The sequence below is a fragment of the Crocuta crocuta genome, unplaced genomic scaffold, assembly GCF_008692635.1.
Source record: "Crocuta crocuta isolate KB4526 unplaced genomic scaffold, BGI_CrCroc_1.0 scaffold240, whole genome shotgun sequence".
NCBI lineage: Eukaryota > Metazoa > Chordata > Mammalia > Carnivora > Hyaenidae > Crocuta > Crocuta crocuta.
The window spans coordinates 41,271-67,718 of record NW_027527380.1 but is presented as its reverse complement, the minus strand read 5'-3'; the positions used below and the strand labels follow the sequence as shown (position 1 = coordinate 67,718).

At 32.0% G+C, this 26,448-nt stretch overlaps 1 protein-coding gene across 2 annotated transcripts in view; it reads left to right on the top strand.

Annotated features, from left to right (window-relative positions):
* Positions 1-22,542, top strand: part of EMC2 (ER membrane protein complex subunit 2) — a 43,839-nt gene extending 21,297 nt beyond the window's left edge. Inside the window, exons 6-11 of one of the 2 annotated variants that reach the window (XM_077771159.1) lie at positions 3,625-3,710; positions 3,831-3,890; positions 9,667-9,748; positions 10,534-10,644; positions 12,986-13,090; positions 22,138-22,542. In XM_077771159.1, the coding sequence (XP_077627285.1) occupies positions 3,625-3,710; positions 3,831-3,890; positions 9,667-9,748; positions 10,534-10,644; positions 12,986-13,090; positions 22,138-22,224 (531 nt within the window). In that variant the 3' untranslated portion in view covers positions 22,225-22,542. The remainder of the gene's footprint in view (positions 1-3,624; positions 3,711-3,830; positions 3,891-9,666; positions 9,749-10,533; positions 10,645-12,985; positions 13,091-22,137) is intronic. The other variant, XM_077771207.1, reaches the window with a different exon arrangement.
* The last annotated feature ends 3,906 nt before the right edge of the window (positions 22,543-26,448 follow it).

Below are 26,448 nucleotides of genomic sequence, written 5' to 3'. Positions count from 1 at the left end.
CTAGAGTTCTTAATTCTATTTCTTTTTTGTCTAGTACTATGTCTACAAACCTTTGATCTTCCTGGGCTCTCGGCTCCTTTTCCTGAACTCACAGAATCTACTGAGTTCACCCTGTTTTCTCTTCCTATGCAGGATTCCATGATACTCTCGAGGCAGCTAGCCAGGGCAATAAAAATAGTGCTCACCTCATTTGTTTCCAGCCGCTTAGGGATCGCTGTTCTTTGTTGCCTCTTGTGTGCCTTAAAAGTGATTGTTGCGTGTATTTAGTGTAGTTTTTTAATTGGTTCAGGCAAGAGGGTAAATCTGATCCTTGTTACTCCCGTTAGCCAGAAATGATACCCCTGCTTAATGCTCATTTAAAATTATCATGATAGATAAAGTTGGTTCTTATGCCAACACGTGGTGTTATTTTTCTTTTAGAAGAAATAACATGGAAAGGGCTGTTGCATAGTATGTAACTTAATAATATATCATTGCCGAAAGACAGCTGTTGCCACAAAGGTATTTCTTTAAGCGGTCATGCACCGTTTAATTAGGAAGACTGGCTTTGCCTTAGTTGAAGTGTTATCACTTAAAAGTTTGTTTTAGACTTTATACTATTAGGAAATAAATGCTGTAGCTTAGGTTTTACATGATCAATCAATATATTGCTTATATAGGAGAGATTTTTGAGCATGTTTTCCAAATTGATTAATTAAAGCCTTTTAAAAGTTTTAGTTAATATTGAATTTCTGTTGTTTTACATTGTTATAAAATTAAGACATTTTACCTACTACAAATACACATAAGTCAAAATAATAGTAACAATAGTAACAGTATTTAGCCTGTAATATTTCAGATTCTTTCAAGAAGTGTAGAAGGATCTAGAATGGGAATCAGAAAGTTCAGATTCTTCTTTTAATACTACCTGTTCTGATGAGTTTAAGTTGTTTAAATCTCTGTTTTCCATCATTTACAAAAAGATTTTTTAAAAATTTTTGTTTATTTATTTTTGAGAGAGAGAGAGAGAGAGAGAGACAAGAGTGTGAGCTGGAGAGGGTTAGAGAGAGAGGGAGACACAGAATCCAAAGCAGGCTCCAGACTCTCAGCACAGAGCCCAACGCAGGGCTCAAACCCACAAACTGTGAGATCATCCAAGTAGGATGCCCAACTGACTGAGCCACCCAGGTGCTCCAAAAAGGATTGTTTTTTAAAAGGCATTTTAAAAATGAATTATCGTTGAAACCCTACAGCAGTGCTTTACAAACTATATTTTGTGCATGCTATTGACCTAAAAATATCAGTGTATGTTCAACAGTATTGAGATGGTTCTGTTGTTAAATCACCAAGAAATAAAGTTAGGTGTTTTTAGTATACCCTTTTTCATGAAACTTGTAGATAATCGTATCCATTAGTGTTCATTACCGTACCTCTTACCAGAAATATTCATTGTTATTCATGTGCACACTTGGACTTTTTGTCTGATATGTTACATTTGAATGCAATATTGTCAACAAGTTTCACTGCATCTGTGTAATGTCTCAACTGATGCAAATCCTATATAGATTGGACAAGATAGTAATATCAAATTAACCAAGCCTGTGCCAGGCCTTTAAAGATCTCATAGGTAGAGTTATGTTATGCTGAACATAAATACTAAACATAGAATAAACAGAAAGGAAGGAAGATACTATTTATTCAACATCATTCTATACTGTGTACTGTGTTAGTTGCTTTACATTGATACTTGGAGATTGGGTATTATGGACATTTGGGAAGGTTAAATATTTTTGCCTTTGGTTAGATAGCTGGTAAGTGCCAAGAGTTGGTATTTGTTTATCTTTTTTATTTCAAAACATGGACTCTGTTGTACCATATTACCTGTAGAGGAAGTAGCATCATGATAAGGAATAAACAGTTAAGATATGTTTCAAATGATGTTGGATTGGTGAAATTAGATAGGATGTATCCAAAAGAAATTACTTTCTTAATTATATGTTAATTTACCCATCACCTATTTTCAGAAGAACTTGGAAAAAGGCTCTCATTTGAAGTCTAATATTCTTCCTAAAGTATTTAAGATTCAGTTACTTTTAGAGCTTTTCTCTTACTTTTCTTTCTGAATTCTTGAGGCCTTTTAAATGGTACATTTATTATAGCACTTTCATTGTTGTACAGAGTGAAAGTATTCCAAAAATATTTGAGTACCTACCATATGGTAGGCATTGTGTTAGGCCTTCAGCCTGAGCTGAATAATCAAGGATATACATTTTTAACACATTTCATTTTTTCTTACCAAAATGTTTTTTATCATTGTTCTAAATATCACTCATGGTCTTATTTATTGGGAATCTCTTGATTTTCTCTGATTTTTTTAACTTTCACTTCAGAGCAAAACCTCCTCCCTTTTCACCCATGACAGGTAGTTTTATTAGTCTAAAGAGGCCTCATTCTTTTTACTTTCCTTGTCTGCATCTTGTGGAGTATGTATTACATAAAACAATAATAATCATGTTCATAATTCATAGATCATAAACTTAACTTGGCCATAGTTTTAGTTTGTTTCATTGTTTAGCTATCTGCATTGAATTAGAGATGAAAGAGATATAAATATAATAATTTATATAGTGTCTTTCAGTCCCTGTTGATTCCCGCCTCAAATGGATACTCTTGATTACACACCATGTTGGCTGTCTGATTAAACATTATTGTTTGTGTTTTCTGTGCCTTCCCTTCTATGTTCCTCCATCTATGTTCTGTCCTCCACACAATTTCCTCGTTTGTTTTTTTAATGCCTACTTGCTCTTTCTATTTCAGTACAGGTATCACATCTGGGACCCTCTTTGCTTCCTGCCTTTACCCTCCTCCACTCTGCCACACCCTGTGTTAAGATCTCCTCCATGTTGCCAAAACCCTAGATATCTCTATCATTGTCTTTTTATTTGATGTGTCTTTTTCTCATCAGCTCCTGTAATGAATTATCTATTGTTTTTTTACCCTCATATTTTCATTGCCTTGCACAGTCCCTGTCAAACAATAGATGTTTAGTGCATAGGGATGACTGCATAAATGGCACTGATATTTATATTTATTACTTGAGAAACTTTAAAAATTAAAGTTTAAATGTTTTGTCTATTGTAAAATACTGTTTTCAAGTCCTGTGTTATTCTTTTGAAAGACTTATAGGTAGGTGTTTTTCTTAAAACTGAAAAAAATTTATTGGGAGCTATCTATATTTTATAATGACATTCAAGTGGCCACGGTGAGATTTTTTTTCTAATCTCCACTATCCCTCTATCTCTTAACATACAAATCTTATGAATGAGACAGAGTAAAAGACTTTAGGCTGGGTAAAGATTAGGATTCCCTGCTGGCTTGTAATTATCAGAATCTGGATGGTTATTTATTTGAATGAAATGATGCATACATTGTGTACATCAAAAGTAAAGCATATGTGATTGTTAGAGGAATGTTTGAATTCCCCAGTGGGATGTCATGGGGTATGTTTATAAACTCCCACTAAGCAGTAGTTCTACAATGGAATTTCACTGGCATTGAGATAATAATTTGCACAGTCAAATTACCTTCTTTACAAAAACCCAGGGAATCATGAGGGCCTAATCCTTTATTAATGTCAACCCATAGGCTGCAAGAAAGCGTAAGATTGCCATTCGAAAAGCCCAGGGGAAAAATGTGGAGGCCATTCGGGAACTGAATGAGTATCTGGAACAGTGAGTGTCTTACAAGAGGATTGTGTTTTGTTATTCTGATAAATCTTTTTTAATTAAAATGGAATTTGCATTTGATTTNTCTACACCCCCCCCCTTTTTTCCCCCCTTTTCTCTCATCAGATTTGTTGGAGACCAAGAAGCCTGGCATGAACTTGCAGAACTTTATATCAATGAACATGAGTAAGTTGCAAATTTTGTTAGGAGTGCAGTGTTTACCACTATTATAGAAGCTCAGGAGATGTGGTGGTTTCTGAAGGATTGATGAGAAGATATGAGTTGTGTCATCTTAAATGAACAAAATAAATAAATGAAATATAACAAATCAACAATATGTTGGTTATAATATGTGAATTCCTTTATTAAGTCATTTGTGTTTTTCTAAATTGTTTTGTTTGAGAAATAAGTTTTTCTTTCAAACACAGATTCTTTGAGTTAGGCCTACATTTGCTGAGCTAAGGTTATTTTTAGTGATTCAAAATTGTGAGTTTTTAGAGTCTAAATTGTTCTTATATACAAAGAGTATTATACACCCTGCTGTTTAAAAATTCTGTCAATTGTATGTATTTATTAGCCTTAGTATTAAGGGAATCAACTCTTCCAAAGTTAGAAGCATTCTGTTGCCTGGGTAAAAGACCAAGAATAATCAAGAATGTTGAATGCTGTAGGAACTTACTTATTGGATATTTAATGTTTTTGTTAGCTTTTTTTATTGATGCAGTGACAGGAGGAAATCCCAGTGTGAGAGGATTAGCCTAGTCTTAGTGCAAGTTTTCTAATATTGCAGCATTAACGCCAACCTCTATCTACAGGCAGGATTTTTTTTCTTTTTTCCCTTAGTTCTTCTAAATCTGAAGTATATCACATTGTTTCTTTTCTTCTTTCTGAGAGAATAGCCTCAGATTCTCATGCACATATTCTTATTGTGTATGAATAGTTAACCTTGTTCTCATACTACAAATAACTGAAACAGGAAATAAAATAGAATTAAGACACTTACCTCTTGCCTTTGCCCAGAGCTGTGTGTGTAATGTGAAGTGGAGAGTTAAGGTAGTTATCTGCCTATAAAATTGGAAGCGAAAGTAAAAGTACTAGCTGTCATTTAATGAATGTCTATTGTATTTTGGGAACCATTCTTCAGTTCTCTTCTGTGTTCTAGCTGTCAGATTCTTTTTGTTTCCATTGGGGAATTATGTCCTTAATCGTGTTCATACAGATGTATGTATGATTCTATGACCACATATGTAAACATACTCAGGATTCTTTTAGGTATGTGAGAGTGGTATAGTACATTTGGTTTAAATGGTAATGTTTCCACTTTTCGTAGCTTTTTTTCAAAATTTATTTTTACTTTTATTCCTATATAGTTAACAAACAGTGATATATTAATTTCAGGTGGTTCATTTTTCATAGTTTTAAAATCAGCATTGTTAGAGTGTACAGTATATAGTTTACCATGAAGGTAATTTTTTGGAGTGCAGTAAAACAATTAATATTCATTTTATTTTGTCCCTCAAACAGATGACAGTTACTTAAAATAGTTTAGTGTCTTTTGAAGATCTTGTGATTAAAGGTATTTAAAAATATTTCATATTAATCAAGGAGGTTTTTTTTAATTAAATATCTAATGAAGAAAATTTGGAAAACACAGCAAAGAATAAAGACAAAGACCAAAATCATAATTGGATCATCATCTTAAGTTATCTACTATTTATATTTGATTTTTTTCTTCTGTACCTCTTAAAGCAAACAGAAACCTAAAATAGAATTATCTTTTATAGCTTATACTTTTTACTTTGTTATGTTTTGACATACATTACTTATCACAATAAATATTTTAATAGCTTTATATTATTCCATCTTATTAATGTACTCTAGTATTTTTTATCAGTTTCCTAGGGGAATGGAAAACTTGTTCTTTTGTTTTTGCTTTTTCATTTTTGCTATAATGCTGTACTAATTATTTCCTTGTTTTAATTCTTTAAAAAAATTTTTTTAATGTTTTATCTATTTCTGAGAGAGAGAGACAGTGTGAGCAGAGGAGGGTCAGAGAGAGAGGGAGATACAGAATCCCAAACAGGCTCCGGGCTGGCTGTTAGCACAGAGCCGATGCAGGGCTTGAACCCACAAACTATGAGATCATGACCTGAGCTGAAGTCGGACGCTTAACCGACTCAGCCACCCAGGCGCCTCTTCCTTGTCTTAATTCTTAGAAGTAAAATTACTTGATTATATACTCTTTTTTAGTGGTTTTGGTAATTATTGCTAGCTATTCACTAGAAATTTACTCTCACATCAGCAATTACTAGCATCCCCTTAACAACACTGGGTGCTGTCATTCTTTTTAGTCTTTATAAATTTTGCAAGGTGAAAATTGGTTAAATATTTAAAACTTCTTAGCAGATTTTTTATAGCTCTTTATATAAATGATATGAGTGTTTCCTGTGGCAGCATGTATACTATATAAATGATATGAACCTTTGTCCTGTTAAAAATATATCCTTGTTTGTTACATATCTTTTTAACATTAATTTTTTTAACTTACAGAAATTACATATTTATTTCAATTTTTATTGCTTCCATGTCCTCTAAGAACTACATAAATCAATCTCCTCTCTTTTCTTTTTCCTTTCTCAGTGTTACTTTTTTGTATGTATTTCTAATACTCCTCTATTTAGTTTTAAAATAGATTATACTTTATTTTTAACCCATAATTAAACTTACTATTATTTGCTTCACCTTGTAATAGCCACATTCAGTTTTACTTTGAATCTAAAAAGTTCATTGAGATAGAATTGAATATACATATACTTAAGAGAAATGAACTGTAAAATCAAAAGAAATCAAGAAATACAAAGACAGAAAAAGCGCCCGAAAAGTAATTTCTTTTCAAGGCAAATGATAATTATGTTCAGCTTACCTTTCTATCTTGTATTGCAGAACTCTTTTTGGTCTTGAAGCTAGTTATTTGCAAAATGACCATTTATTTTTTTCTAATTGAACACGCAGGGAATATTCAGGTTTAGGGTGAGTGAAAATATTTCCAGATTTTTTGAAACTGTGTAAATCAGAATCTGTTCATTTAATTCATTTAACCTGTTTGGGCAAGTCACTGTGGCATGTAGGTTTTTTGTTGTTTGTTTGTTTGTTTGTTTTTGGTAGAAGAGGTAAGTTCTGTGGAATGCCACTACAGTTTTGTAGGCATAGTGGCTAAATGTAGCACATTAGGAATTGCTAGATGTATTATCATTTTGGCATTCTTTCTGCATAGGAGAAGTAGTTATAACCTCTTTTAAGTAGAATAAGTTGCAGGCAGCATTGCTACTCTAGATCTACAATTTTTACTCCAAATAAATTTCCAAAATAGAATGTTCATATATGCCTATTCATTGTGTTAGAGAGGTTAAAGAGGATGTAGAATTCTGCCAAGTTTTTATATCTTTAAACAGTTATCTTTATTTAATTTTGCTTCTAATTTATAAATCTGATTTATAAATTTCTGATTATAGTTTCTATTTAGTGATTGTAGTGGTATATGTCACACCATTCAACCATATTGAGACATTTTACTTGCTCTAAATATAAAAAGTTAGTTAAAATGTATACATTAGTACCACCAATACAAATTGTAAATGAAAATATGTATTTTTAACAAAGATACCTGATTTTTTCCCCTTGATTTCTGGTCAGAACTAGATATTATATCAGCAAGGAACAGTTAGTAATAAAACTAATTATAATTGTGACTATGTAGGTCCAGCCTTACTATAAAATTCTGTAACAAATGAAATTATCAAAACCCTATAAGGAAGAATCATTAAGTTGATAAAGTAATATAGGGCTAAATATGATCTATATAAATGCTTTTGCGAAGAACGGAAGAACTTGGAAAACTTTAGTCATTGACTTTGACATACTAATACTAGTAGTTATTTTAAATACATTCAAATAATTTTAATTCTCTAATCATTGAGTGATTGTGTGTAGTGAATTAACTTTTTTATGCATTTGGAATGAAATTGGCTAGGTACCATTCTTGGAAGAATTGTGGAAATAGTCACTTCCACATGGTTTAATACTTTTGAGTGAACTGCTGTGAAAACTGTATTAAACTATCTTTTGCTCCTTTTAGCTCTAAGTTTATTTGATTCTATACTTTATCCACAAAATTATTTGATTTTATACTTTGTAAAACTGGGGGGAGGGATCCTCTTCTTGTATGAGATACTAAATAATTTTTGAGAAAAATACCTTGGCATTCAGTTTTCAGCAGAAACTCCTACCTGTCTATTCTATCTTACTGTATGTTATATAAGAACCAGAATCACAGTGTGTTCAGCCTATTTAAATCTGTAAGAATGTTTATTCTTAGCATCATCCTGTTAAAAGGAACATATTTAAAAGTTGATAAAGTTGAGTATTTAAGGTACACTTTCCACAACTGATCTTAGCCAAAAGGCTGAGAAGCGATTAAGGTACACTTTTCACATCTCTTATGGAATGATAAATATATGTTAGATAGATAGTCATAATACTTTTGTTCTAGACAATTATTATATAATTTTTTTAGTGATTTATTTTTTAGTGATTTATTACATATCTATCACATGTCAAGAACAATGCTAGTTTTGGATATAAAAATGACAAGGACTAAATAGCTCTATGATCCTTGATGATGTGTATATATATATACACATAAATCTAAAATGCTGTGATATTTAGATCATCTACAGGGTGTTTTTGGTTTCTCGGGGAGTTTGGGTTTGATTGTTTTACTGTTTTTATGTTATCATTGACGTCTTCATCACTACCATCATTACCATAATTTTTCATTGTGTGTAGTGCGTAGAAACAGTAAGCATAGCGGTTAAGAGTAGGCTGTTTGGAGTTTCAGTTTGCATCTCTGTGACTTCTCAACTATAAAATGGTGATAATAATTTCCTACTTCCTAGGATTTGGGGAGGATTAAATGAGTTAATACATATAACATACCTAGAGAAGTGCATGATACATAAAGAGCATGTAATAAAAGGAAGATGTTATTAGTCAGTACATATATGTGAAACTGCAGCATGTATATTTTGAAAAGTATATCAAACTTAGTGTGAAGATAGGTAGCTTTGTACATTGGTGACAAATGCCAAAAATAACTGTAGGTAGCCTTTTTCTGTTAGGTACTTTTATCACCTTTTCACTGGGAATAAATCTTGTAACACTTGTGTTCTTTAGGATTTCCTGTAAATGGTGAGGATAGTCACATCACTTTAAACATATAAAATACATTAAGGGGAATTCTAGGCATGTGGTGTAAAACTATTTTTCCAGAACCCTTTGTAGCAGTTCTCTCCTCAGGTTTTTATCAAGATGCTTGTTTCTTCACCATGTGTTGAAATAGTAGTAGAGTGCATATCAGAACCACTAACTTGATCTATTTTACATGGGTTTAAACATGTATAACTTCATTATAATTTCGTATTTGACAAACAAGTAAAAAGTCTTTGTAATAGAATATTTTGTAAGTATGTGTCAACAAGGATTTTTATGAATAGAGAGTATTTAATAAAACATTCTTCATTATGCTTTAGCTATTTGAATATTTTATTCAGTGATCAATGGACTTGAATTTATTGAATTTATGTAACCTGGTCCAAGGTCATGAAGTCTATGCTGTGAATAAAGTTTGGATGTCATAATGGTGACCCATTTTTAAGAATGTAGTATCTACTGATTGTTCATAATCTGCTTTAGGAGTTAAGCATTTGTTATTTGTATTTATCAATTCAACATAAGTATTTATAAAGCTTTTTAAATTTTGGGAATAAAATGTCTAACATCACTAAAATTGTTTTAAAATTATTTTCAAACATTGTTTTAAGTTATTTTTATTATTTTTAAGTTATTTGAGCTAAGATGATATTTCTGACTTTTAAAATTGGTAGTTCCTCTTCATATTTTTCAGCTATGCTAAAGCAGCCTTTTGCTTAGAGGAGCTAATGATGACTAATCCACACAACCACTTATACTGTCAGCAGTATGCTGAAGTAAGTGTTTTTAGAAACAACAGTCGTATATGATTTTATTTTTGTTGGTGTTATGTATTATTTTAGAACTAAGAATATGTCCTATGAGACAAGAATATAAATATTAAAATATCTGATGAAAATCAACTATGAGTAAAAGTTTAAAATTCTTAACATTGCAATGGGAATATGACTTATAAAGCACTTCAAACAGTGAAATTATTTGTGATTTTTATTATATACTATTTTCTTTCCTAATTATGAACCCATGATGTCACCACTATCACCATTTAATGCCTTCTCAGACATTTATAATAGTTATGATTTTTAAATCCATATTCTAGGAAGTTGATATTAATTCAGTATTTTTGGAAGTAGGAAGTATTTATCTCACTATTAAGAATAATGATACAGTTGAATGCTATGTTAGAAGGATTTTATTATTAAGAAATGTCAAGGTGGCTAGAAAAGTATTGACATATAGAGTTAGAATGCTAGTAACAGAAAATACAAAGTTGTGAGGCATTTGCAAGGCAGTTGAAATAGAAATTACATTGGCTTTTTTATTGACAGCATTTTGTTTTAAAAACTACTCTGTGATCTTAATGTTCATAGAATAGGTTTTTCAGGGAGGTTATGCTTTAAAATTTAGATTAGCTTTAACAACTTTAAGATGAATTCTTTTAACATCTTGAATTTGTTTACAGAATATCTGTTTCAGTTACTCATGCCTATGGTATGATGAAACATGCTATATTTCAAAGTAGTAAAATAAACAGATTTCAGCACTCTGCAATTTTTAACAGGTTAAATATACTCAAGGTGGACTTGAAAACCTCGAACTTTCAAGAAAGTATTTTGCACAGGCATTGAAACTGAACAACAGAAATATGAGAGCTTTGTTTGGGCTTTACATGGTGAGTAGAGGTGCATGTTTAATGTTATACTCGCAATTCTGTCATTTAAATCCATTAAGTCTATCCCATCCAATCACTTCCCTCTTGTTTTTTGTGTATTGTTGTTAGCATGTTTTTCACTTGCATTAAACATGAGCAATAGATTGTATTGCAGTTTTATTTTTGAAAGTTAATATATTCTAGCTATTTGACATTTTATTGTAAAATATCTTTTATTGTATCAGAATTTAAGTCTGCCTTTATTAAATAGTAACATACAAAACCATATTATGTATTGTCTTAATTGTTTTGATATTCTTGGGTTTATGTCCAACATTATTATTTTTCTTACTGTAAATTATATGTCACGTTTTTAAACTATGCAGTAACAGACATTAGAAATAAAATCTCTACGTCAAATATAAACTTCATATATGGTACAGAAGAAGAGCTTGGAAATTGTGGGAAGCATGTAATTAAATATTTCTATGGTTTATGTATGCCTAATGATGAGCTTAGAAAAGTCAATTAACAAGGGCTGTGGGAAATAGGGGAAGAATTTGCTGATCCTTAAAATATACATAATATGAGCTCCTCTCTCTACAATCAGAAAACTTTTTTTTTAATAGGCTAGTTCTTTGAAATTTTAATTTATCCGGGTCTTTTCCTGGAGTTTTGGATGAATGTCTTATTAAGGCTTAGTGAAAAAGAATTGGTTGCAGAAATAGAGGCAGGAAGAAATATAAATGAAATAATTTTCAGGAAAAGAATGACAAAATATAATTAGAAAACAGTTCAAATGAATTTCAAGAAATTTTTTTTGGACCTACCAGTTCCAATTATAGTAGCTTGGATATACAGTATAATAGCAAAGTCTCTTTACCAAGTAAATGAAATACTAATAAATATGTATATGACAATAGATTATTAATAATAGTTTACACATAACACTTTATGTGCTAAGCATTGTTTTGAGCTCTTTTTAAAATTTAAATCATTAAATCTTCACATCACCTATTTGAGAAAGTACTGTTATTGCTACCATTTCACAGAAAGTGAAACTAAGATGCAGAGAGGCCTAGTTAATTTGTGGAAGGGTAGTCACAGACTTACTGAGTGATTGAGATGAGATATCAGCTCAGGCAGTTGATTCCAGAGTCATTCTTTTAATCACTCTATTTGCTGAAATTCATACCAAAAAGTTGACAGTAAAGACATTAAGGTGTAAAAGTCAGATTTTGGCGTATAAATTTTTCATTGACAGAGGAGGCGATGGAGGGAAAGAGCCAATAACACAGGCTAAGTATAAAAGAAAGGCTTAATATTTTTTTAATAACATGGACAGAACCTCATAAGATTAAGACATATTTAGCATAAGATAAAAGATCTTCTGCCTGGAAGTGTATATATAAATACTTGAAAATTAGCATATAATCTTTGAGGTGTACATATTCTTTCATGGATCCTAGATTAGGATGGATCAAATTGTAGTGATTCTAACTGGTGCTGTGAAATCAGTTTGGAAACTCTTGGTATAGTTAAAAGAGAAGTAGATTGGAAATGAGGATCTCTTTCTATTTCTAAGGCTTTCATTAACTTGCTTTGGTGAAATCACATCACTCCTCATGGACTTAAGTTTTTTTCACCTGTTAATGTAGGAAGTTGAACTAAATTATTTTTGAGATTCCTTCTTACATTAATATTCAATAATTCTATAATTCTGATATAGGATAGCTAAAGTAATACCGTGATAAATAATTAGAAATAATAACTTAATAACAAATAATAATAATGACCAGCAATATCGTACAGTATTTAAATAATGTTCTATAATATTTAAGTACTTAATTTTACCTTTAGAAGTTGTGGTAGATAGATAATAAAATAAATTAGGGATTATGTAAGAAATTCATTCTTGGGGCGCCTGGGTGGCTTAGTCAGTTAGGCATCCGACTTTCGCTTAGGTCATGATCTCGCGGTTCGTGGGTTCGTGCCCTGCATCGGGCTCTATGCTGATTGCCAGCTCAGAGCCTGGAGCCTGTTTCAGAGTCTGTGACTCCCTCTCTCTCTGACCCTCCCCTGCTCACGCTGTCTCTCTCTCTCTCTCTCCTAGAAATAAATAAAACATTAAAAAAAAAAAAGAAATTCATTCTTTTTTGTTACTTTATCTTATATTCTAAAACATATTTTGATTTTTAAAAACTAACTTCATTGCAATTTACTTTTATTTTTAAACTTATTTTGGTACAACCTATAAAACCTCTTTGCTATCCCATTGCAATTATGGCCTTTACATTTTTTTTTTTATTATCTTGGCTAGAAAAAAGGAATTTTGTTTTTGATGTTTCTTTTTTGTTTTTAGTCGGCAAGTCATATTGCTTCTAATCCAAAAGCAAGTGCAAAAACAAAAAAGGACAACATGAAATATGCTAGTTGGGCAGCTAGTCAAATAAACAGAGCTTATCAGGTCAGTATTGATCATTTTATGTTGTCATATAGATCAGTTAATGTATTTCTTGTTTTTGTTTCAGCAAACTACAAAGCCAAATGTCTGTCATTGAACTTTTATGCCTTTAGGTCTTAATTGAATGTGTTTTAACTGTGTAAAATTAACTTGTAGGATCACTTTTTTTTTTTTTTCTCCCAAAAAAAGTCTGTTACTGGGGCAACTGGGTGGCTCAGTTGGTTAAGCTTCCCACTCTTGATCTTAGCTCAGGTCTTGATCTCATGGTTGTGAGTTCACGCCCCATATTGGACCCTGCACTGGGTGTGAAGCCTACTTAAAAAACAAAACAACAATTCCACAAAAGAAGTCCATTACTATTATGATCCTATAATGAGCCTTATCATCTGCAAAATTTCAGTAGTTCAGACAAATAAAAAGTAATTCTAAAAATTCAAGAAAGGTAAACAAATTGCATAATGTGCAGATTGGGTATGTGAGTTGAGTATGTTATTAGAGGTATCTCAGGTAATTACAAGGGAGGAAGAAAAGCCTAAAGGTAAACTAACCAGACTACATAACAAAGATTTTGTGCTTTGCTTACATGTCAGATCTTATCTGAAAATTCTTCTGAAAATTCTCTTTTTTTAGTTTTCTGAAGCTTGACCCTAGGAGATTCTTCAGTAATGGTTCATGGGAAAACATATCTTTTTATATCTTGCATGTTTATAAACCTGTCAGTAGTCTTTATATTTGAAGGATAGTTGGGCTTTTTATACAACCTTTCTGAAGGTGTATTACTGAAGTATCTTAAACATATTGTTCCATTGTGTTTTAGGATAAAATATTGCTGTTAAGAAGCCTGATGCATCCTGATTTTCTTTCTCTAAGTGACAGACTTTTTCTCTGAATGTCCAAAGGAATTTTTCCCTTATTATTAAAATCTAGTAGTTTTACCGCAATACGTTTTGTTGATTGTTGGGTCAGTTTTCCCAAATGCGCAGTAGGCCCATTTAATATATGGATTTAATCCTCTTAATTTGAGGAGAGTTGCTTTTAGAATTATAGTGTTAAATATTTTTTCTGTTTAATTGCTGAAGTTTTTTTTTTTTTTTCAGGATGTAAATATATTGGGTTTCCTTTCTTACCACCTTGTTATATCATTCATTTTTTTCCAAATCTTTTTCTGTCATTTTCATTATTTATTTTCTTTTTTTTTCTCTAATAATTTTTAATGGAATTAGTGTGTATTCTTTTTTTCTGTTCTCCTTGTTTAAATCAGATAGTTTTGATTAGGAGGAGGTTTTTGTGGAATGAGAGTGTCAGAGATAGGATAGGATAACTTTCCCAGCTTGTCTTTTTATGGCTTCCTCTTGTTATAGAGAACTTAAATATGACCTCTCTGTATATGTAGTCTTTCTCAGAGCTAGGTCTGCTACAGAAAGATTTTCTGGCTTTGACCCTATAGAGGTCTGTAGATCTTGAATTTTGAGGTACTGCTCTTAGCTTTAAATGTTGCATTTTGTTGTTAGAGTTCTTTCTTTCATTCTTTCTGGGGTTTGCTGCCTGTGGGCATCACTACTTTCCTTATCACCCGCACCCTTTCCCTTCATCTGAACCATCTCCCTCTTACCCCTATTGTTTGTGCCCAGTTAAATTTGGTTTCACTTTCTGGTGATTATCCTTCAGTGTGAGGTTTTTTTTCACTCCTGGAAAAGGATGTTTGCTGGGTATTTCAGAGATTTTGAGGTTGTAGACTGTTAGGCTTGTTTAATGTCACATTTGTATGCAGCTTTTAACACCTATCTTTGATTTGGAGCCTTTGAGACTGTCCTAGTTTTGTAGGCCATTTGCAGATTCATCCAATTTATACTCTTCATTTGTGTGGCTTGTAGAGTAGTATTAAGTTGTCCGTACCTATCATACATACATACCGTACTCCTACCATACTGCTGTTGATCCTTTCTAGGTCCTGCCACTATTGGTAATAAAACCATATTGTAGGGTTTTTTTTGAGGATTTCCTATAGTGTAGTTTTTTTTTGAAGTTGTGCTCTTTGGACTTGTTTTCTTTTATTTTGGTTTTGATGCTGTTTTTGTTTGGTTTTATACTCCTTGTTGGAGAAGGTTAGTAGAGAGATTTAAAAAATTTAGTGCCCCTGTGATCACATTATTTAAAGATATGTTTGTGTACTTTTATTATATGTAATAGAGGTTATTCTCTTGGCATATTGTAAGTCAGAATATAAATGCAGTTAGTTTGAGATAGCACAGATCATAATGAGTTCCACACTTAGTAGTAGGCCTTGAGTATGTGTGTGATTTAAAGATAAGACTTTGATAATATAAAATTAATGGCATGCAGACTACATCCTTTTTTAAAGCTATTTTTGAGAAACAATTAGCTGCTCAGAGAGTGCTTTTTTTTGACATGGCATGACTGATTTTTAAAATCTATTTTTATTATACATAGAAAAAAAGAACCCAAGTCATAAATATACATTTAAATGAATTATACAAGATAAGTGTATCCATGTCAAGAAATGGAAACAGTATAGCACCCAGAGCCCTTATAGTATATCCTCTTAATATCTGCTCCTATCAACCTCAATAGTGTTGATTTATAATCCCATTGTTTTGGTTTAGTTTTGAACTTTATGGAATCATACAGTATGTATTCATTTTTGTCTAGTCTATGTCACTATTCTGTTTATGACATTCCTGTTTATGTCTGTAGTTCATTCATTTTCATTTTACTGTTATGTGGTGTATGAAAATAATATAATTTATCTGGTCAGCTGTTGATAGGCATTTGGGTTATTTCTTGTTTAGGGCTATTATGAATAATATTACATTGAATATGGCTGCAGAGTCTTTTGGTATACATGTACTTCTGGTGGGTGTATACCTCTGAATGGAAATATTGAGTCATAATTTGTTTTCCAAATTAGTTGTTTATCGTCCCACCAATAGTGTTTGGCAGTTCTCACAGCTCCACATCTTTGCCAGTACTTGGTGCTGTCATTTTTTATAATTATAACCATTCTGGTATATGTATAGTCATATCCATGGTTTCCTTTTACATCTCCCTGATGACCAGTGAGATTGAACACTTTTTCATATGTTTATTGGCCATTTGGATATCCACTTTCGTGAAGTCTAGCTTTTTCATTGCTTTATGACTTTTTATTTTGTTTTTTTTAAACAGTTCTGATTATGAGCTTTTTGTTAGTTATATATGTACCACATTCCTTCAACTCTTTACTTGCTATCTCCCTCAAATGATTTTGATGAATAAAAGTTCTGAAGTTAAATGTTTATTTTCTTTTATGATTTGTGCTTTTTGTGTTTTGTTTAAGAAATCGGTTGCTACTCATAGTCATGAAGATAATTTTGTGTGTCTTTAGAGGGTTTTTTTTTCTTCTACCTTTTGTATTTAGATCCACAGTCCATTTGAAATTGATTTCTATGTATGATGTGAAATAAGGGTCAATTTCCTCTCATGTAGCTATTCACAGAGTTTCTATCCATCTCTGTATTTGGTCATGACTCCCATTCTGTGGATACTAGTACCGTGTAGGAGTTAAGAGAACATAAATGCTAGATCCATATTGTCTGTTTTCAAAGTTTGGTGTTGACATTTATTATTTATGTGGCTTTGGATAAATGATACACTATCTCTGGGCTTAGCTTTTCATCTGCAAAATGGACACAATTGAAGTTTTCTGAAAATTAAAGGAGTTAATAAATAATTTTCACCAAGTCACAATAATACTCATTACATTGTATTTACTAATCACATCATCCAAGTTTTCTTTATGATGAACTGCTATGTTCATTACAATTAAAACAACAACAGTAATACTTATAAGAGCAAATATTTGTAGATAATTTCTCACACTTATAAAACATTTGCCTGTTTTATAAATGAAGAAGTTAAAGCATGGAAAGAGTAAATAACTTTCCCAAGATGACATAGATGCTTAAGGACAGCTGTTTTCAAACCTAGGGAGTCTGATTCCAGAGTTGGTACTTGGAAGAGCCGCAGTATATATATACTCTTCTATAAAGAAATGTCAGGTATAAATGTATCTGAAGGTATAAATACAGTTTTTTACTCTCTTAATTATTTTCTCATGTGAATAGTTGATAACCTACCCTCGTGTCTCTTCAATTCAGACCTAAAGCTCTAAATGGTAACTACATTCAGAACTTTATTTGTTTTGTTTTTTTCCTTTCTTCCTGTCTCTTCAGTAATACAAGACCAGACAAGCATGTTTTTTTCTGCCTTATGAGATGCACCACTGGACATGAATCTGTCATTTCAGTATTTTGAGCCATTGTTCATAGATCCAAACCCTGTTGTTTAGTAATATTTACCCTTCCTGCCATTTTTTTTTTAATTTTGCCTTACTAATTCCATTCTACTTAGAGATTTATAAAGTCTCTGTGTTTTTTGGAAAGCGCTCTAAGAGTGTCACCGGTACTCTTTAAGAGTTTTGCATCATAAACTCCACAGACCTCAGAAACATTTTACGGATCTTTACTGAATATGATTTGCCTTTTCTTGACTCTGTAGGGAAGGATAGAAAAAAAGAACTTTAGCCAGTTTCTGTCATTTTAGATATCACTGCAGGAAGATAACACATCTCTCAGGTCATCATGTCACATTTCTGTATAGAAATTTCTAATACTCCTCAACTAGGAATCACCCATCATGCAAAATTTATTTGCCCCTAGATACTAGTAACAGGTTTTAAATAAAATCTCTTGATGGTTTTAAAGCTTGCATATTCTTTGCTTTTTCTGTAGAGATTCTGGGCTCTTTCTGTGAATCAGATTCTGTAAATATTTGTATCAATTACCTTTTGCTAATTTAGTGATTTAAAATAACTTGTTTGCTTATGATTCTATAGGTAGGCTGTTTAGCTTGGGCTCAGTTGAATAACACTGCTTGTTTCCACTGGGCTTATTTATATTTCTGTGCTATCCTAGTGGTTGATGTCCTCACTTAAACATCTGACTGTTGGCTTGCTGTCTGTCAACTGGGATTGCTAGGCCTCGTGTTTCTCACTTGGCAGGCTAACCTGGACTTATTCGTGTGGTGGTCTAAGGGTTCCATGAGCAGCAAACAGTCAAACTCCAGTGTGTAAGGGTTTATTGAGTCTCTGTGTCATATATTGCTAATTTTCCATTGAGCAAAGAAAGTCACATGCTCAACCCAGATTCAGAGGATATAATACTTCACCTGTTAAATAGGAAGATAACTATGTGATCCTTTGGCAGTTTATTACCCTATTGTATAAGTCTATAGTCCCTACCTTCTGTTTTCATTTATTTTGTCTTTTTCTTTTTATCTGCTTATTAAGGTATGATTTATATACAGTAATGTGCATACATTTGAAATGTAAGTTGAGTTTAGACAAATGTATATTCCCTTCCCACCAGCACCCCATACAAGATATACAACATTTCCATCACCCAAGAGAGTCCCCTTTGCCACTTTGCAGTCAGCCGCACTTGACACTGTAGACAAGCACTGATTTGATTTTTATCACTATAAATTGGTTTTGCCTGTACTAGAACGTTATATAAGTGAGATCATAGGTTACGTACTCTTTTGTGCCTGGCTTCTTTCACTCAGTATAATGTTTCTGAGATTTATCCATCCAGTGTTCCAATCTATTTATCCTATTACTTTGTCCACCCATATTATTTTCCACAATTTATGCAAAGGTAAAGGTTAGCCCAGTTTATCCCAGTTGTCATAGTTGATAAATTATTGACCTTTGAATTTAATAAATAAGTTTTTATGATTTGAATGTGCTTTCTGGTGACTTTCCTTTAACATCATAGGGAATTATGAAAGCAGAGTTTATTTAAGCAAAATCGAACTGTATGAAAACAAAAATGCAGAATTTTTGTGATTAATGTGGGAAGTATAACTTTCAGAGATTGGCATTTTAGGAATTAGACAAATCTCTGGGATCTAATTGAGAATTTTATGACTCATGTCTTGGCATATAAACAAATATAGAGTATATAATAAATACTCCTTATTGTAATGTTTTCCTAGACATTTATAAATTAGAGAAAATGAGATTTTAAGAACTGCTTTTCCTTCTTTCTTTCTACTTAATAATGAAACAGAATATGGCTACTACTTGCTCTTCAATTAGGTAATTGGTTTAGTATGTTTAGTACAGGCAGGCAAGTTTGATTAATGCTCATGAAAAACTTTAATGTGAACCTAACTCACAATAATTTTCCAGATAAATGCTTCTTTGATACACTTTTAAATTCGTCTGTGCTAGCAATCCATATGTTATTTATGATTGCAGAAGTGATTCTGTTACTATCCTTTTGGGAAATGGAAAATTAAATCATGATTTGAGGGAAAATAGGATTCCGGCTTAATCAGTTAAATTGCCATATAATTCTGGAATAGACAAAATAATTGCATGTCAGGCAAAATTTGAAGTGATAGATTTATATTTCCAACTTTCTTTTTATTTGTTCTGACAGAAATAAGTTTGGTTTATTCTAAATTGCACTGGTTGTCAGTAGTATTGTCACACAATCTTAGGTGATTTTTAAAATTAGCTAATTTAAAAAATCACATTTATATTTACTTTTTTTATGGTTGAGTACAAATCAAGAAAAGTGCTGTATTTTAAAATACTGGTTATGACTTCAGCTCTACAGAAATTTTTCGTTTCTATTTTGCTAATTAAAAAATAGGAGTGAATGTTTCTATGTGGTATCCTATTTTGCTCCAACCGATCAAAGCTTTTCCTTAGAATTAGGCCTTTAAGTATCTGATTAGGACCATTCCTGTTTACTTTGGGTAGGCAGTTGTAAAAGAAAAGGCTTTCTGTTCTTGGTAAGTCCTTGTGAAAGTAAATTTATCAACTGGATTATAGGAGTAATAACATACCCCACATCCTTTAGTCACTATGGGAAATTATGGAAAGGCAGAGTTTTAAATGTTATGTTGCTGTTACCGTATTTTGCAATTATGAATCATATATTTAACAATTGAATTCCTTAAATTACTAATGTCATATGAAAGGTAAAGTAATCTTGATTCTTATGAGAAGCTTATCTCTTCCCTCAACATTTCTTCTAGAAATCCCCTTTATTTACTCTATCAAATCAAGATTCAACCACAGAAGCTAATGGTTTAGGAAGTAGGAGAATCATAATGTTAACCTATAGCCAGTGAGGTCAGAGGCAGGTTACCAATTCCTGAACTCTATTGCTTCTGTGATTTTACCTGTACTTGATCACTTAATCTTTCTTAACAGGTCATGAGAAGTTTGCCAAATTAAGTTAATTACAAAACAGAAGGAGCACATCATAAATCAAGTGCTAAGTGCTTAAAACAGCATTGGTATTTGCAGGGAAGATCAGTCATTTGAAAATGTATTGAGTGCTTAGATGTTAATTTGAAAATACTATATTTTCCTAATAGCAGATGTTAATCAATACTTCATCCTGGGGGAACAGATAATATAGATATAATAAACCTTCCCTTACCCATAAGGAATACTTCTCTAGTAAATCTGTAGTATTCAGTCAACCTGATAAATGATGAGAATTGTGAGTCTAGTTAGAAAACTCATTTTGAAATCAGCATGGGGTGTTCAACAGTGTTTCCCTCACTGATTATGTGCACTATATTGAATTTAATATGCCATGAATTTTCTTTTAAATGTGCAAAGATACTATTTTTAATGTGTTGTATTTTTTTTTCATTTTGAAATCCAATGGTTTTATAAAATAAATTACAACTTCATAAACTAGAAATGCATATTTTAAAACATGTTTGCATCATTTTAATATGTAGCATAGAGTTTTGACAGCTCTTTGCTACTGAAACATGCCATCTAATCAATTAATAATTCTAAAAATATTTTAAAGATTGTGATTTACTTTAAATAATTTTAGAGAGATCTTGCAACTTTAAAATGTTTAAATAGAAAGTACTTTACATTTATATTTTACTTTTGTTAAAATTGTAAATATTTGTTTAGAGGGCTGACAAGTAGAAATGGCTCACATTTTTCAGTTATAAATTATGCTTTTTATTTCATAAAGTTTTTTCATCTGAAGAGATAGTTTTAAAATATATGTTTTTATAGGTTATCACACTACATAAGCATTTAAGTCAGCCAATTTTGCAGTGAATTCTTAGTATACTTCAACTAAAGATGAAACTTAATGAAAATGTAAAGTCCAAATTTTGAACATTGATAAAAGAAATTTAAAAAAAAGAAATAAAAGACAACACAGGCAAATGGAAGGATATTCCATATTCATGGATTGGGAGAACAAGTATTATTAAAATGTGCATACTGCACAAAGCAGTCTGCAGATTTAATGCAATCCCTGTCAAAATACCAACAGCATTTTTTCACAGAAGAGAACAAATAACCCTAAATTTGTACGGAAGCACAAAAGACCCTGAATAGCAATTGTGAATAACAAAGGTAGAGGTGTCCCAATTCCAGATTTCAGGTTATACTACAAAGCTATAATAATCAGAGCCATACAGTACTGACGCAAAAATAGAGACATAGATCCGTGGAAGAGGATGAAAAGCCCAGAAACAAACCCACGATTATATGATGAATTAATTTTCAATTAAAGAGGCAAGAATATGCAATGGGAAAAAGACAATCCCTTCAACAAATAGTGTTGGGAAAACTGGACAGCTACATGTAAAAGAATGAAATTGGACCATTTTCTTACACCATACCCAAAAATAAACTCAAAATGCATTAAAGACCTAAATGTGAGACCTGAAACCATAAAAATCCTAGAATAGAGCATAGGCAGTAATTTTTCTGACATTGGCAATAGCAATATTTTTCTAGATCTGTATCCTGAGGCAAAGGAAATAAAGGCAAAAAATAAAACCCCAATTTTGTTTTATTGAAGAAAAGATATTTGATTTCATGCTAGTGATAAAATAGATAATGTTAACTCTCATTAGCAAAGTGAAGGTAAGATTGTGATTTTGAACCTGCCATGAAATTGAGCCTAATTGCATTTTTTTTTAAAAATTAGTTTGCAGGTCGAAGTAAGAAGGAAACCAAATACTCTCTTAAGGCAGTCGAAGACATGTTGGAAACACTGCAGATCACTCAGTCTTAAGGTTTCAAACTCTTTCACGTTACATTTCACAACTGCACAATTGAATTTACTGGCCTGTGACTTATTTACTAAATGCCTAGTGCTATTTATATACTAATTTTTTGTTAAGAGGGCAATTGTAAAGAATGTTTATATAAACCTAAAAATGCCTTTTATTGCTAAGTAGAAAGATGGAGAAAGTCCATGGAAGACAGATTTAACAAGATTCATATTGATTGTACATCATTCTCTTCATATCACACTTAATATAACTGTTTTTAAACCACAATCTGATGTAGAAATCCCATGAATAAATCATGATGATTTATTAAACTTGCATATGAAGATTCTAGATTCTTTTTGTTATACTCAAATAGTGAATATGTTGTTTTAGAACTCAGTTTCTAGTAAACTTCTTTTTATTTGTGATAAGAAATACATAGTATTCACAGCTGACAAGCAAAATGCTGGCACATTATTTTGATTTCTCTTTATAGTGTCAAGTTGGATTTTGCTGTGCATTCCAGTGGGCTTGTTTTATGTGCTAAAACGTTACTCTGATAAATATTGCTTAAAATATGTCATTCTCCAAAGTTCAGTCATATCTCTTTGTAAAATTGTTTTACCATAGGATATAACTGAGATTTTTACCTATAAAAAGCTTTAGGTTTCATGTATACTATAATACTTCATGAAAGTTACATTTATTTAACTCTTAAGTATAAATTCCATAAAAAAATAGTAAGAGATCATAGAGAATAGGGATTAAAAGGGTCTCAGTGGCAGGAAAACTAAGAAAATCTGTCTTCAGAAGCAAAATTTTCATTTCTCTTATTTTATTACCTTCTTAGTAATAATTAGAATTTCTTTTTCCTTTTTTTCTTTTCATGATAAACAATCATATACCTCAACAATATTTTGCATGTTTCAATAGCATACAAAGAACTTGGAGAGTTAAACACTTTATTCAGACACAAATCAGTTTATAGATTAGGCAATTGTTCATTCAAGCCATGTATTATTAGTAGTAGCTTGCAATTTACATATATGTTACATTTTGTGTGTATCGTATACATGTATAATTACATATATAAATATTTAGTTTACCACTAGTTTACAGAAACTTGCACACTTGTCATTGCTAGATTTAGGCAAATTTAGTTCACGGAGGAACTGACAACCTGGAAGTCTTTAGGAAGAAAGACTATTGTCAATATCAGTTTTTAAAAATTTTTTAAAATTCTGTTAGTAAATTATTCTACATATCTGGTCTAATTCTTTTATTTTGCAGTCTTTTTCATTTTATTCTTCTATAAGAAATGAGCACATGTGAAATAACCCTCCTCCTACTAAGGTAATTCTTATCAACTAATCTTTGTTACCACAACATACACTTTTTTGCCCATAAATTTAGTAACTGCATTTTCAACATAATCAGCCATTTATGATTTGTTTGCTATAAACAAAATAGTGCCCATATATTATTCCATTCCCTTTCTTCCTCTCCTGTTAGTCACTAGAGTAGTATTTACTTTAGCAATTGTACTTGTGTAAGTTAGTGCCTTTTCACTAACTGTCAGCCTAAGTTTCACTTTATTTTTCTGGTTTTAATACCTTCTTGTCAAGAATTTTTTATGAAATATATTGTTGATGTGTAATAATTTATAACTCAGTTTAAAGGTACTGATAATCCCATCATGGACCAACTACTTTTACCGCCACTTTTTCCTTGTTTACAGTGTCTTATATATTGTTTAGGTAGGAGCAGAGATCCCTGTTCTTCTAGGAGATAAGGACCTTAACCTTATTACAGCCCTCAGATGTGTATTATGATTGATCTAAAACAGAAGTGGTTTCATTTCTTATGGTCTGTGATACGCCAAGGAGGAACTTTTGCAGTGAAGGAAATATTCTGTATTTCTGCTATCCACTTTGGTAGCCACTAGCTGTACATAGCTATTGAGCACTTGAAATATGGCCAGTAGAACTGAGAAATTGAATTTTTAATGTAAATTAAATTTAAATAGCTGCATGTGACTCATGGCTATCACAGTAGAAATGCAAATATCTAAAGTGTGTGCATGTGACCTATTTAAGGCTAATAAAATGGACAGAAGCCTGTTGAGAAGGGTTTTCCTTTCAAATTATAAAGTCAAAGCTTTGTGAAGTAAGGCTTTGCCTCTTTCTCCTCCTTCACACCGTGGCTGTCAACAACATGGTTGGAGATACAATAGCCACCTTACAACCATGTAACAATAAATAGGAGTATGAAAGCTACCTTTCAGAGATGGTTTTGTAGAAAGATTAGGGAAAGCCTGGGTCCCTGATGGCATGTTGAACACCTGAACCAACACGAACACTTGCCAAACTCTACACTTACTACATGAGAAAAATAAATTCTGTTTAGATGTTGTTTAGATTTTCTATTACTTTTGCCATACATATTTCTGACTAATATATCCATCATTCAGTTTTTTTTTTAATATGCAAAACTCTTATTTTAGACATGCTGGGAATAGTGTTTCATAATGTAATGATTTAAAGTAGGTAAGCATATATAACACAAGAAGTAACATTTTGTTGCAATTGAGCACCCACTATTTAACCCAACTTTGACTTGGGGGCAGAGGAGGATGTAGAAAGATAGAAGTGGGAGACAAGTGTTTCAGTATGCTGGGAGGATATAATTTTTATTGGTCAATATTTCAAAGAATCTTTTTTTCCAATGCCACAATCCATTTATTTTCAAGTAACTTCATTTTATGACTTCATTTCATAGAACTTTAGAATTCTAGAAGAGACTTTAAAGATGGTTTAGTTATACTTCATTTTAAGATGAGAAATCGAGGTTCTGAGAAATTAAGTCCTTCTGTGACAGAGCAGGATGTCAGGAGTTCCCAAGTCAGTGTTGTTTCTAGTGTACTCAGAAGCATATGCCTATTCTGTTAAATGTTCATAATATTTTAGAGTGACAAAATTAAAGATAGACATAGCCAAGAAACATTACTTGTTAACAGAGCAGGTATTAGAATTCAGATTTTCTGACTTGTAAAACAATTTTTTAGAGGAATAATAAAGTCATAACTTTTTAAGTCATGATTTCATTTTGAATTAAATTGAACTTAAATTGACCATTTAAGCTGCTACTTCATGTATAGTCATTGTGAAAACTATTTAAGACTATTTAGAACTATTTCAAGGCTTTTACTTTGAACCTCTGATGTATCCTGTCTCCCTTCACACTCTTGACAAAGCAACCTTTTGTTGCAGACTGAATTGTGTCCCCCCAGTACTCATCTGTTGAAGTCCTAACCCTAACCCCCAGTACCTCTGAATGTGATTTTATTTGGAGAGAACCTTTAAAGTGATAATTAAGGTAAAATTAGGTCATATGACTGGGCCATAATCCAGTATGATTGATACCTTTAGAAGAGGAGATTAGGACACAGACACACAGAGGAAGGACCGTGGGAAGACAAAGAGAAGATGCCCATCTACAAGCCAAGGAGTAATTCCACAGAAGAAACCAACCCTCCTGACACCTTGATTTTGGACTTCTGGCCTTTAGAACTGTGATAAAATAAATTTCTGTTGTTTAAGACATTAGTTCTCTGTGTACTTTCTTAAGGCACCCTAGCAAATTAGTAGACCTTTCTTGCTGTTCTACAGAGAAAAAGAAGTTACTGGATAAAAACATAACAGCCCTGTATCAGACATTCTTGTACCCACCTCCAACTCTTTCTCTTACAGGAGAAGTAGTCCTACCCTTCTCTGAACTGTTTCCAACCACTGTCCCCCTTGTTTTTAATACTTCAGCCTTATTTCAGTTTCATGAATTGCTGTATTCCCTTCTACCATAGAGCATCCTGCCTTCCCCAAAACATCACCATCATCTCTTTTCTTCACACTTGTCCTTAGACTATTTCTTTTATTATCTCTTCTCTCTTTCATTTCACCTAGATTCTTCCTATTAACCCTCAAATATGCCCATTTCATTACCAGTTTTTAAAATATTTCCTCTCCTTTTCACAGTCCTCCTCTAGCTACAAACCCATTTGTTTTTGTTTTTTACAGCCAGATTCCTTCAGTTTTCTAGACTTGTATCTCTTCTCTGCACCCCCACCCCAAATTCTTTAATTTGCTCTAGTCTGACATTCTCCACTCCCACCATATTCCTTTGGAATAGTTTAGTTCTGTATCACCCAGTCTGATGGATATTTTGTCCTTTAACCATAACCATATTCA